The sequence below is a fragment of the Scardinius erythrophthalmus genome (genome assembly GCF_964197995.2).
Source record: "Scardinius erythrophthalmus genome assembly, chromosome: 2".
Lineage (NCBI taxonomy): Eukaryota > Metazoa > Chordata > Actinopteri > Cypriniformes > Leuciscidae > Scardinius > Scardinius erythrophthalmus.
This window is the reverse complement of record NC_138222.1, coordinates 35,804,661-35,819,508: the sequence shown is the minus strand read 5'-3', so window position 1 is coordinate 35,819,508 and position 14,848 is coordinate 35,804,661. Positions and strand designations below refer to the sequence as shown.

Here is a 14,848-nt window from a genome sequence, read left to right as displayed (position 1 = left end):
ATTAGCATAAATATGAGTGAAACTTTGAACAGGTGGTGGTGCTAGAGGGAATGAGTTAGACACACCAAAATTGGTGTATTTAATGTTGGGACTGTTTTCTATCAGAATGTCAAACCATTACAACTTTCCTGCATGCGGTTGTATGGGCTGCCAAAGATTCCCAGTCGGAAACGGAATAGTAATAATAAGAACGGGAACACATACAATAGGTGCCTCCGCACCTTTGGTGCTTGGCCCCTAACAATAATCAAGATGTAAACTAAAATTATATATTTATGCAATGTAGAGATACAGTATGCCAGCTGAAACATGCCCAAATCAAAGTTTCTCCATTTTCAGGCACTCAGCACCTTCACATGAACTTTTCCCAGCTCCTTCAAGCAGTTTGATTTGGCAGGCAGAACCATGCCTGATATCTTCTCCAACACATGCACAGCACACACAGTTATTCTAACCCACCCCCAACTTTGTCATGGCTACATAAACACAAGTAAACACCATTGACCTATCATAAAGGATGGTGTCCTGAAACATTCACATGTATACCCACATCTATTTGACTGCTGTATAGAAATAATCCTAAGTAGTTTGACATTTTGCTCACAGATGAACACACATGCAAACACATTAATGTTGTTGAACACAACTCGTTCCCACTCTCTGTAGCGGCCTAGAGCTATAAGCATTCCCTTTCTCTTGCTGCTCTTTTATTCAGAAGCTATTTCTGAGAACATTCCTAGTGGATGATGCACAGTCTCTTCTCGTCCCACTGGTCTGAGCGCCCTCGCCATATTTAGAGTGCCTGTATGTTTTACACATATGCCATTGAGCAAGGCTCGACATTAACGCTTGTCCGGAACGAGTGAATTTTTTGAAGGGACAAGTAAAAGAGAATTTTACTTGCCTGACGGGACAAGTAGCCTGATTAGAACGTTTATAGGAAAATAACTAGGAAATCACTAAAACGAGAGAATTATTCTGATTTTATTACATTTATTGTAAGTTGTGATCGATAGTGGATAAGAAATGTATTAGGCCTACTGACAGTAACATGGTTGCGCTGTTGAGGCTCGCACAGCCTCTTGAGGAGAAATGGAAACAAATGAGCGAAGCACAAGAAACTCAGTTAATAACATACTGTCGATACATTTTTTTTTTTTAAATTGAAATGTGGAGTTTTTAATATGTTTAACATATGATACAGTTGACGGGTAGAACTGTATGATATAATTGACCTCACGACTTGCTGTTTTCCTGAATACCATCACGATTGAAAATGTGACATTGATTTCATACAACAGTTCAATAAACACTTAAAATTAAGCCACTTAAATTTTTAGATGCAATCTGTTTCAGCAGCGAAAATAGTTCCAAACAAAGATCACAGCAGAACCATAACGCATCTCACAGCCACACTCAAACGTGTTATCATTCTTGAATGAATCAGTCGTTTGAATGAACAAATCAATGACTCGCTCATTAAGATGGTCGCCTGCCACCTCCTATTGGGGGTTTAGTGTTATGTTTAAAAGTGTTATTCTTTCAACGTTTCTTATTTGTATATTTAAAACAATCTCATAACATTATTTAATGCAATTGTAATTTTTCATTTAATTTGATCAGCCCTATCATATTTACAGCCCTAAATAATTGAATTTACTGATCAAATTTAAGAATTTAAAATGAAAGATGAAGCATACATTTAATAAGATTGGGGGGGGGGCTTTAAAAGTGCAGATATTATGCAGATTTAAGTATATCAAAGCTGATTGAACACTGATGAGAATATTGCTTCAGAATAAATTATATTTTCACAAGGCATGAAAAGGCTTAATGTCGAGCCCTGCGTTGAGCCATGTGTTCCCAGCAGTAGAGTCAGTGGGCATGGGATAGCACTTCAGTATTTAATGGATAACTGAAGTGTGTTATCTATGATCAGCCCAACAACACAATTTTTTACTAGTTCATCAATACCTATATCAGCATTTATGCTTTTTAAGAAGTTATTCAACAACATATCAAATCATAGTGACTACGGACTCAAGCTATTTATATGATGTATTATGCCATTATTCTTGGATAATCCTCAGAAGACTTGGAATGTAGCACACAAGTCGTGCTTTCATGGTGCTTTTATGTCCTTTTCTAAGCTTGACAGTCTATGATTAACTGTTATATAGACAAAAAAAGAAAAGTGTCAAAATTGAGATTCTTTGTGTTGTTTTATAAGCAAAAAACTAAACAAAAAATTAAACAGCATACTTGTGTGAAATGACAAAGTAAAAATATATTTTATGTATAAAAGGTTTTTAAAGGAGAACTCCGGTCAATTTTAACATTGAGCTAATTTTTTTGTACATTTGGAGTGCTGTCAATACAGAGAACAACGACAAAAATCGGTGTTGCCTACACCGAGTTATTCTATTTTTAAAATTTGCACCCTGTTGACTTCAATAGGGCAAGTACTAAACCTGCTTTTAGCCTCTTAACATCCTTGATGTGTCATTACAAGTGAATCTGACTGCAGTAGATGTGAAAGATATGTATAAAAATGATGTTATTTAAGCCAGCGCAAATACCTTTGTTTACATCCTGTTTTCGGGTGAAGTCCAAAGTAGTCGATTGCCGAGTTCACGCGCATATAAAAACAAAGGTATTTGCGCTGGCTTAAATAACATCATTTTTATACATATCTTTCACATCTACTGCAGTCAGATTCACTCGTGTTCACTCAGAAGGAATCACTCACATTTTCTGTGCACATGTAATGACACATCAAGGATGTTAAGAGGCTAAAAGCAGGTTTAGTACTTGCCCTATTGAAGTCAACAGGGTGCAAATAGAATAACTCAGTGTAGGCAACACCGATTTTTGTCGTTGTTCTCTGTATTGACAGCACTCCAAATGTACAAAAAAATTAGCTCAATGTTAAAATTGACCGGAGTTCTCCTTTAAAAAAAAAAAAAAAAAAAAAAAAAAAAAAAAAGCTTTTAATAAAGTGAATAAAATTGTTCCCATAATACACCCATGTTAAGAGCTAATTTTTGTGAATATTTTTAGTGAGCAATATAATTATGGTAGATTAACAGAAAGCTAATTGACTAATGAACCAAAGCTCCGATAAGTTCATGCAAAACCTAATTACCTAATTATAACTCAAACCATGTTATTACTTTCACAGAGACAGTGTGAAAGATTAAATGACCTTCTTTTCCTCTCTTTGGGAATTTTGTTCTAATTTTTCACTGACAATAACCTATTTATTCTGGAAATATGCAGGTTAAATGTGTTTTTGCCATTGAAAACTGAAATAGAGAAATTATTGGTAACATTTTCTATAAAGTCCATGCTTATAATGAATTATATCCCCATTTATACTTGTGAGTATTACTCTTCTATAAATATATTTGTAAAGACTCATTAAGACCTATACTGCATTATAAGAACAGTTATAGTTATAGTTACATTTTTAATATTTTTTATAATTGCTTATAAATCAGTGTATAATGGATTATGAGCATGTGCATTGAAAAAGCAAATGCATGACTTATAAGTATTAATTAGCCAGTCAAATGGTTCCATGAATGGTAATTTGGATTACTTAAAATCTATATCTCCTCAGCCATACGAATGGTATTGCTTATAGTAGTATGTAACATTAAAATACTTTTTTTTTTTTTTTTTTTTTTTTAAATCTGTTTGTATTAAAGATTTCTGTGTTGTTGGTTTTTTAAATTAGTTTATAACAGTAATTATTGTTCATTGGTTACATTTACAAATAAACAACTTAACATGATTTCTTAACATTTGCTTTAGGAAAATTGCATCCTATGTTTTCACTTAACTTAAAGTCATCAATGATGCATTTATAGAGGTTAGTAACTGTATTATTCCTCACAATAAGTATTTATAAGAAAACAAAACCGCTATTAATAACAATATATTCACTTTTTTGACAGAAATAAATCTGAATTACTAAAAGTAATTGTAACTATAATATAATAACATTATAGCAATGTAGGTTGCATCTTTATAAATACATTCATGGAACTATACGACTGGCTAATTAACATTTCTAAATCAGTGTATAATGGATTATGAGCATGCGCATTGAAAAACCAAATGCATGACTTATAAATGTAACTATAACTGTTCTTATAATCCAGTATTGGTCTTAATGAGTCTAAACATATTTATAGAATAGTAATACTAAATTATAAATAAGTATAAAATGGAGCTATAATTCATTATAAGCATGGGCTTCATAGAAATTGTTACCAAATTATTTTATGTACTTTTTTTCTATTCCACCTTTATTTTTCGCTTCATTAAATCAATATAAATTATTAAGCATGCACCTACCAAAGAAATCTGCAAATGGATCTCGGCCTCCAAAGAATTCCCTGAAGACATCATCTGGATTACGGAATGTGAATCCGCCCATGAAATCCTCGTCATAATGGCCACCTTTCCCAATAAGAAATAATTACAGGAAAACCACATTTCCAAAAACAGGTAAAAATGTGAACCGACAACAAAGGAATAACTTCACTTACCTCTATTAGACAGGCCTTCTTTACCATATCTATCATACTGTCTCCGTTTGCTTTCTGTATGAAAGAAAAATGCTGCTTTTAGTTTCACACAAAACAAGACACAGATTAATAGGTTTATAATAATTACACACTCCTCCCACCACACCTTCACAACATCAGAGCCAGTAAAGGGTGCCGTTCTGTTCCAAAACTATGGTTTATAACAATGTAAGTTGATTGTTACTACAAGCAATGATCTATGCTTAGGTAAACATTTATACATACATGAACAACAAATGCAATCTCCTCACAAGGAACTTGAGTCTATAAATAATGCAACATATGCAGCCTTCACACACCCATGTAAATACACACACCAAATATTACCTTTACCTCAGAGAGGCACACTGTTACGATTTGCAAGCTTACGGAAACCTATTTTAGCTGATTCTAATACTCGTGAGACAATCCATACCATGCACGTTTAGATACAGCTTTTTTACAGGGCTTAAAAAAGGAAAGATGACAAATCCATCTATAAATCACCTGCATTCAGCTAGGACACAACTAATAATATTCAATAAAAAGGTCAGAAGCAGATGTGCAAGGACAACCACTCAAGGAAGGACAAATGAAACTGGCCATTTTCAAACAGTTCAGAAATGTTGGCTTGTACAGTCAAGATTTAATCCAGGGCATTGTGACTCTCCGGTTTTGCTCCAAACTCCTTCCTATTCTGAGGATGTGGCCATACAACATGTTTAAAACACTCATGAATCAAACTTTTCAACTACTGACTGCCTTATTAGACTATCACAGCTCATTCTGGACACAGCTCTTTAAGCTTTATGCCGTTTTTATCAGCATAAAGGGACTGTCTAATGGGCATTCTTTCTACAACAATTCATTAATGTCTCAAGTCACTCATTTATGTTAGTAAATTAAAACATTCATTCTGAAATAAAAATGAACAGGCCATCATATTTTAAAAATATCAATTTAAAAAAAAAAGTAACACTTTACTTTACAGTGTCCTTGTTACGCGTTACATCTAGTTACTGTAGTAATAACAATCAATTATACATAATTACATGCAAACCAAACCCTAATCAAACCCTATAGTAAGTACATGTAGTTAAAGGAGAACTCCGGTCAATTTTAACATTGAGCTCATTTTTTTGTACATTTGGAGTGCTGTCAATACAGAGAACAACGACAAAAATCGGTGTGATGTTGATGTTATTTAAGCCAGCGCAAATACCTGTGTTTACATCCTGTTTTCGGTTGAAGTCCAAAGTAATCGATTGTCGAGTTCACGCACGTGATCATAGGTAACTAAACCTATGCGCGTGAACTCGGCAATCGACTACTTTGGACTTCAACCGAAAACAGGATGTAAATACAGGTATGTGCGCTGGCTTAAATAACATCATTTTTATACATATCTTTCACATCTACTGCAGTCAGATCCACTCGTGTTCACTCAGAAGGAATCACTCACATTTTCTGTGCACTTGTAATGACACATCAAGGATGTTAAGAGGCTAAAAGCAGGTTTAGTACTTGCCCCATTGAAGTCAACAGGGTGCAAATTTTAAAAATAGAATAACTCGGTGTAGGCAACACCGATTTTTGTCGTTGTTCTCTGTATTGACAGCACTCCAAATGTACAAAAAAATGAGCTCAATGTTAAAATTGACCGGAGTTCTCCTTTAATTATAATTACTCAGTGCTTAAATGAGTTAGAAGTAGAATTACACCGTAACATGGACACCTTAAAAGAAAGTGCAGCCAAACATATAAATAGCCAATACCATCTGACAGGACTTCATATGCTTCTGAGATCTCTTTAAACTTGATCTCTGCCTCTTCTTTTATTTCTGGGTTTTTGTCTGGATGCCACTTTAGTGCTTGTTTTTTGTACCTGTAAAACACACACACACACACACACACACACACACACACACACTCATTAAAACAAGTCTTGTTAAGAGTGAACAACGGCAACACAAAAGACTGCTTCATTCTTAGTATATCCAAAATTACAACAACATTGCTTAACATTTAGAAGTACAGCAAATATGAGGGTCATAAAATAAAACCTCTGACATATTCAGTTTAAGGTTCTTTGCCAATTAAAATCTAAAAATAAACATATACATAAAGTAGTTGGAGTTAAATATTTTTGGATGCTGCTAATTAATTTATTATTATTATTATTATGCATGCAACTTTTATGAACTATTAACAGACCATTTCAAATGCACTAGTGAAGACAATTAAAATCATGGGAGGTTGTAAAAGAAATAGTGACCAGTGACAAGACCCAATATATGTTTTTCACCAAAATTCTTGATGCTGATTTAAAACCAGACTTTGTTATCTAACAATGATTAATTGATGCCACACAATGAATAATTTTACACACACATGTATATTATGGTCTTAAATGACACACATTTGTTATGGGTTTAAAATAACAGTTATAAGACATAATATTTATACATAACAGTTCAAGGACACAAATTGTTCATTGTTAAGTACTGCACTGTCCTCATTTATGATGCTAGCACATCACTGCATTACAAAGTCATGCACCACTTAACAACCACTTTCAATACAGGTCATGCTGCACAATACAACTTCGGTAGGTGTGACAACAGGTCAGCATCTCTGCACACTAAGCCTGAGTCAGCGATACACACCCGACCAGCAGGACACAGCAGGGTCAATGGCCTAAACCAAACACTCCATACACTAGGGGATTTGTCCTTTGCACATCTTTTAATAGTGTTTGCCCTCTGTAGTTCTGTGCTTTGAATTTGCTGATGGTTATGAGGGGAATTTCTAAAGACCTACAGAATCAGGATTCAATAGATACTTGCTTACCTGAAAAACAAAGGACTAAACACCCTTTTCTAGGAAGGTAGTAGATGAATAAGGCACGGGGCATAAGCAAGGACACAACATGTCTGAATACTGAATGCTGTGTTCGCTCCTCATCTATCCATATACCCCATTCCCTTTCTCTGTGTCCATTTTTTATTTAAATTTTAAAGTACTTTACTGGCATGACTATTTAGATACATACAATACAGCCAAAGAATTATGCACAAAACAAGCAATGAGAAGAGAAAGAAATATACAATATAACAAACAATAAAACAAATATTAATAAAAATAACATGGATATAATATTATTATTATTATTGTTGTTAAATACTCTATAATATGTATAGATGGTCTTTTTATTAATAGAAAGAAATACGATGAAAATAAATAAAAAATAATAATAAATGGTTTCTGATGGTGTGCAGCTGAAAAATGAATTTTGCAGCAATTAATAGGTAGCCGTCTTCCCCCAATAACATCTGCATTTGAACTATAAAAGAACTATAAAACTGTGGCATGAGGTTAGCGAGTTTGTCAAAGTATTCCCCTCTTTATATAAACCACAGTGTCTGTCTCGACCTCACCAGTGTCACAGAGAGCACAAACTCGGTCTTCTTTTGGCAGTCATGTCTGTGTCTGCCTTTTTCTATTGCCAAACTGCATCAGTGCTATTATCACGAAGTGCTGATTTTTATTTACAGAGAACATTAGAAGCGATGGATTGAGACAAACACACATTAATAACGCAAGCCGCAAAGAGGTCTCACATGGATGGTATCAACTAACCCCTGCTGTGTTGCACAGTCACTGTTATCATTACTGCACTACGTGTACAAAAATAGATGGCCATGACAGGACACAGAGTACTTACGCTTTCTTTATATCGTCATGGGATGCATTTTTCGTCACACCCAGGATCTCATAATAATCCCCCATGGCTCAGGTTTTGTTTTTTTCTCTCCACTGGATGACAAATTTTCAGCAGTGGCCCTGGAAAGAGGGAGAAAAATCTAGTTGAAGACATCCAACAAACAGAGGGTGTGTTTTGGTAGCTATGTGGGTGTGTGTGGCTACTGTGAGGGACAACCTCAAACAAACCAACATGTCATGTGAAAGCATGGTTCTACATTACACCTCTTACATAAAAAGCATTTATAAGGAACCGACTGATTCATGACTATTCGGTTATTCACTCTTGGCTCCTGTGTAAGATTTTAGTTTCCTTTGGGAAATCCTATTATCTTCTAATCTACATGGCCATACTCCAGCTTGGTTTAACCCTAATAAGATATGAACATAGTACATATAATAGATTATATAAATAAATCATTTTCATATAGCGGTTTACAGATGTTCTTACGGCATTTACTGTATATAACCCATATAACTCCTAAAACCTACAAGCCTTTTTTAAAACCGCTTTGAGTCATCTCAAATCTAAACTTCTAATGAAGAACAAAATGTCAACTGCTTTCAAACAAACAGGGGCCTAATACCCAGTTCCAATAGCTTTCCAGCTGGATCTCATTGGTTATTTATATCTGCAGTGTCCTTCAGGACAGGCCCAGAGGTGATGGCACAGCACTGGCTTTCCTCTACGTTGTCCAAGTAAAGGCTGGAATACACTGCACAACTTTTAACAACTGAACAGATTTTAAAACACTAGGCATCACACACTTTCCGACTTTGTAAATGGTCAGAAAAACTGGCCATCATATACCAAACAAATGAGGATCACGCACTAACAGACTTAAGTCGTTCCAAACACAGACTCACACAGAAAGACGTGCCTCGTTGCCAAGAGATGCACGACAAATGAAAACAATATGTGTTCCAAAATAGGCTCAATCAAACATACATGATATCCTCCGACTGCATGAAATCATACTATGAAGCTAAAACAAGTCTGTGCCAAATCATACACTGCACAATATTCTGTGAAATATGTCAACTCAAGACTGGACAAAATCTGCAGTCTGGTTCTGATTTTCACCAGCATAGACTCCTCCAGACTGCAAATTGGGGCAAAAATGTTCACTGGACGTGTGAAAACCAATGACTGTCTAATGGGCACAAGTCCATTCTTGTTTCGTAGCACGTTTGAGCTTCCTCTAGAACCAATGAGGTTTGTTCTCACACATCAAGCAGGTTCAGTTGAGCTTCTGTTTATGTTCACTGATCAATGTTTATATGTGAATAAAAGTTAATTAAATCTGTTCATCATATAAAGCGATCGAGTCTCTTCAGAAAATTTGGACTAATCCGCTCAATTGATTTGGATTAGTTTTACGATCTCTTTATGAACTTTTTGAAGCATCAAAGTGTCAGTTGTGTAACTGTCTATGAGGGACAGAAAGCTCTCAGCTTTCATAAAAAAAGATCTTTATTCGTATCCCGATCACGAACAAAAGTCTTATGAATATGGAACGACATGAGGGCGAGTATTTAATGAAATAATTTTTATTTTTAGGTGAACTATCCCTTTAATATTAATTAATATGTACAACAAATATAACCTATTTTTTGATTTCTTTATTTTGGGTTGGCATTAATTTCCCTTTAAGAAAATTAAATACAATATTACAATCTTAAAATTAGTTCAAAATTGGTACAGCTAAAATGGCTAAATAAGGGTTACCCAGGTTGATGCAGCCACAAAAAAAACACAACATGATTTGTATTGGCAACATTTAAACCTTGGAACTTGGTTTTCATTTAAGTTAACATTTAAACTTTTGTCCCATAGAGAGAAAGATTAGGCTATATCACCTGCAGATCACCCCAGCATCCTCAAATTTCACAACAATGTTTGGCAATGCTTAGTCAGTAAGATCTACTAGTGTGATGTACTTCATAAAAATGGTACACAAACACAAAAACTAATTAATACTGAACATTAATGGCCACAACCATTAAGACAAAATAAGGTTGAAAATCTGTAAAAAAATTAATAATAATAATAATAATAATTCACAAAATACTTCTGTGGTGGCGTTAGGGCATAATCCGAGGAATTCTGTGGAATGGATTTAAATACGACAAACTGTGCGGAGAGTTTTTAGCTGAAAGCACAATCAAAATAGAAAAAAATATTTACTAAATTACAACACAAGTGTGAAAGAGATTAAGAACTTTGACTGATGATCCACACTTTCTGCAGATGCAAATTCTCTAAAATCTCACAACACACACACACACACACTATTTCAAGTCCACTCTTCACCCACTTTTGGATCTTTAAGTGCATTTCTTTAAAACCACACCTACTGCACAACAGCCAACATTCCTGACTCATGTTACAGTCAATCTTTTCCACCTTTTTGAGACAGCCTTTTCATGGACATATACTTTTAAGCAGCAGTGCCTTCTTCTTCACCCTCGTCTTTCCTCTGCCATATCTTCCTCCAAAATCTGTTGCACATTCCTTTGCTACTTGTCATGAAACAGCAGTCAGGGCATGCTCACAAATGTGTAAACAGATGTGAAATGGCTGCGGAATTCTCTGGAGCTTGTTCTCTGGCTTCTCATAGTGGCACTAAGAGGAGGCTGTCAGCTCAGCTCAAAGCAGATCACTTGACTGCAATAACTCTAGCCACACTTGCACCAAATGACCACAGCCTAGTCAGTTTTAATTAGTGAAAACTGTTTTAGTGATTTAAAAAGCTAAATTAGACTTCTACACGTGAAAGGCAAAGAGTTACACAACATGTACAGTCCTAAAATAAGTCAGTATGATAGTATGGGGATGTGTCGATGGACAGTGTTGATGAAGGATTAGTTCGACAAACCGAATAGCTGGATATGTTGACCAGGTGTTGACCATAATAATTACAAAACATTTTGTCCATGTGGCCATTTGTTTTCTCTTCTTTTTCTTTCTTTGCGAATTTAGGAAAGAGAGAGTATTTGACTTGTCAATGCGATTAACAGATGAGCCATTGCTATCTAGGGCAATGGAAGTCATTATTTGGCAAGAGTGTGTGACAGACTGAACCAGAGGACAGATTGATGCCTCCAGTGTTTGAGGTTTATGGCCAACTGAACCAAGTTTCTGACTGATACAATTTGAAATGACATCTAAATTAAGTTTATATTTCTATCTTTGAACAAGTTGAGCGACATTCATTTGTGTTCATCTACAGTACATACAAAGACACACTTATTTACAGTAACTTTCTGCATCAACCAAAGACTCGAGTAACTTGTTTGTCCAAAAGAGGGACTGTAACAAATAAGGCTGAGGCTATATTAACTTCCTGTAAAATCTTACATTTGATCATTCTGGCAGAACATTAAAATCTGCCATACACTAACTATATTATGGACTAAACCAATGTGTTTATGATAATAATGATGATATAATATACTAGGCCTAAATATTGTCTGTCAGACTCAGCCGCAAAACAAACAGTCTAATTAAGTATTTTTTACAACTAAAATAACTGGAAGTGGATGACCAGAAGCCTTACACAAAAAGTTTAAAACCAACTGAGGCTGTTCTTGCGTTTAAATCAAGGTGGATAGAGTTACGGCTTATAGATAGACGAAGTTAATGAAACACTGGCACCTCTTCAAAGTAAAAACTACACCGATGAGTACCTTTAATAGCATTAATCTCAAAACACTGGGATACATTGACAAAGCACATGCAGAAAATTAAAGGGGAATTTGGTCGGGCCACTTGAAGATGAAGGCTGCCAGATTATGCCATTTCAAAACTTGCTACTAACCTTATGCATTGCATCCCTGATGAAAAGATTTGAACAATTTAAAGTGATGCAATTCACTTCTAAATGAAAGTGAAGCCAGACCATTAACAAACACCACTTGGGCTACTCTCCATTCTACTGAAATGTAAGACTTATGCTGTCAACTCTGATCTCAAATAAAAATGAGACAGAAATATTAACCATACCATGAATAAATATGAAAATGTCAGTTTGAAATTGCAGACCAACACTTAAACAACAGCTCACAAAATAACCAACAATGCATTTAATTAACATCATCAACATGTAATTAATTATCTCAATGTAATAAGAATGCTAGTATCACTTCCACATCCATAGCAGATGTAAACGGAAGCCTGAGAAAGAGAAACGCTGGTACTTTCTATAAAAAAGAAAACCGAAAGAAAAACTTTCTGCCAAACATGCATGAGCAATCTTCAACTCCTTTTCTAGATTTGTCCCTGTCCTAATGTTGTTCTGCAAGAATAAAAGTACTTGAAGAGCAACGTGGTGTCTTAAAGAGTTAAACTCTTTGAACACTATCAAAACTAATCGTGGAAATAATCTCAAGCACGTCTCGACTCAGGTTCATATGTGACCTTTTAATGCAGCATGTTTTACAGGTGTGAGAAGACATGGAATGTACTGGAAAGTCAAGAACATTCTACTAAATTCCGGTGACTAATCGTTTCACCTACATACGTCAGTTATTTGCACACATAAAATAACCTAGGCTATTTGACATTTGCATGTAACACTGATATCTTACCATTCTGTTGTTATTGTTAGTCAACTGGGCGAAATGAAAGCAGCAGTCTTAAAAAAAAAAAACCAGACCAAAACTATACTTAAACCATTAAAGGCTACCATTTAACACTAACGTAAAATCGTTTAGAATTATATCGGAAATCTGATCAAAACTTTTAGATGTCAAGAGAAATTATGCGGCTGCTGGTACAGTGAGTCAAAACGTTTGTCTTTTGTAAAATTATTAGTATTAAACATTTATTTATTTCTGCCTACAATTTTCATTAAAAACTCTGCTGCTGTTGATCTCTGTTGTTTTTGAAAAGGCGCTCCAGTGATCCCCGAAGACACTGTGTCCGTGTCTCGTATATCCTATGAGCTGCCTGCCTAAACATTTGGGCATCATAGGCGCGAAACTAGGTTTTGACATCATGTTTTTCATCTCGTTTTCATAGCAAACCGAAAAAAACATCAACATATCTCAAGGTTAAATTCACAAACCTTATGTGTCCTTATCCCGGTGCTTTATTTGGAACTCCGATCAGTGTATTGCAATGATGAGGTCGAGTTTCTTTATTTGAAATACTTTTCCTGCGGTAATTAGCCTCTGTTTGGTCCGAGGTCTGTCCGTTTGTAAAATAGTCTCAGGTGATCGGAGTAACTTCCCTATATGAAAGACAGAGATGAGCGGACGAATATATGAACCTTTATCAATGAAATTGGGCTGCCACTAATGTTCTCCAACCATCCGCCGACCTCTATAAAGCGACATGATTCTTGTGCAATTTCGTCACTTCCTGTTACCCAAACAGCTGAAGGAGATTGCTCAGTAAGTGTGATGTGACAGGTAGCCTAATGGTGTTGTAATATGGGGAATCCAAAGACTTATTGAGGGAAAATGATTCATCTTCATATCTCAAACATTGAGATTGTTGAGAACATATCATAACCTAATGTTTCTTCTTAGGAGCAGATAATATTAATTAGTGGTTCTCAAACTTTGAAAATACAGTAGCGTAGTAAGTTTAACTATTCAGCTACTGTTATGCACAGCTCAAAAATGAGGCAGTTTTATTTCTAATAAGAATGTATTATTGTCATCCACTTTAAACATTGTAAAAACACAGTTTGAATATTAACACTGCACTGTGCTGCTTACATACAGGTAAATAAAAAACTTAAATAATGATTAAATTAAAATGTATTGAAACAAAAAAATAAATAAAAACTGTAGCCTACTGAACTTAACATATTAAGTTTAAAAAGTACTGTACTTAATAAAACAAACGTAGTCTACTACATTTAAAATATTCTGGCTGACCCCGTGAGTTTTTCAAGGCGAGCGTTATTTAGAACGGATCATTTTATTGTTTCCATGGCCACGTGACACCACAATAGCGCTGAACGACTGATGAATGATGATCTGCTTTTATTTCCATTTTTATTCAAAATATTCACTAATTTGTTAGCTATGGCATGAAATATCTGATGTTAAGATTGTCAAATATGTGCAAGTGGAAGTGTTTTGTTGGTTAAACACCTTTATAAGCTAGTTGAGCAAGGTGCGCCGCCATGTTAGTTTTTGCCACTGTTCAGAGAATCGGATCTGTTGGATTTACAACTCGTGAATTCATCTACCTCTCCTGAAATACATGAAAGTAGTGGCCGGTGAACTGGGAGAAGAATAGAGTTAACTTTAAAGTTACTTACACAATGTGTATGATATGAATAAAACGTGTCGTCTAATGTGACTTATTATTATTGCCGCTTCCATAGACATCAGTGTGTATTTTACATATATTTGAAAACACTGAATAATTGTGATAATATGACAGCGCTGAGCGCGTCCGTCTCTGGCTCAGCCAACTGCGAAAGCACATTTGAATTTAGCAGTTGATCACGTGATGCACTGACCGTTCTACTCACAATCGAATCGTTGTAATC

The 14,848-nt window shown here is 35.2% G+C and overlaps 1 protein-coding gene across 2 annotated transcripts in view; it reads right to left on the bottom strand.

Annotated features, from left to right (window-relative positions):
* The window catches only part of dnajb6b (DnaJ heat shock protein family (Hsp40) member B6b), a 33,462-nt gene extending 19,752 nt beyond the window's left edge, over positions 1–13,710 (bottom strand). For both annotated transcript variants that reach the window (XM_081359540.1, XM_081359539.1), the window contains exons 1-5: positions 13,406–13,710; positions 8,299–8,417; positions 6,350–6,459; positions 4,557–4,610; positions 4,363–4,467 (exon numbers count right to left, since the gene is read on the bottom strand). In XM_081359540.1, the coding sequence (XP_081215666.1) occupies positions 4,363–4,467; positions 4,557–4,610; positions 6,350–6,459; positions 8,299–8,363 (334 nt within the window). In that variant the 5' untranslated portion in view covers positions 8,364–8,417; positions 13,406–13,710. The remainder of the gene's footprint in view (positions 1–4,362; positions 4,468–4,556; positions 4,611–6,349; positions 6,460–8,298; positions 8,418–13,405) is intronic.
* Positions 13,711–14,848: the final 1,138 nt, after the last annotated feature.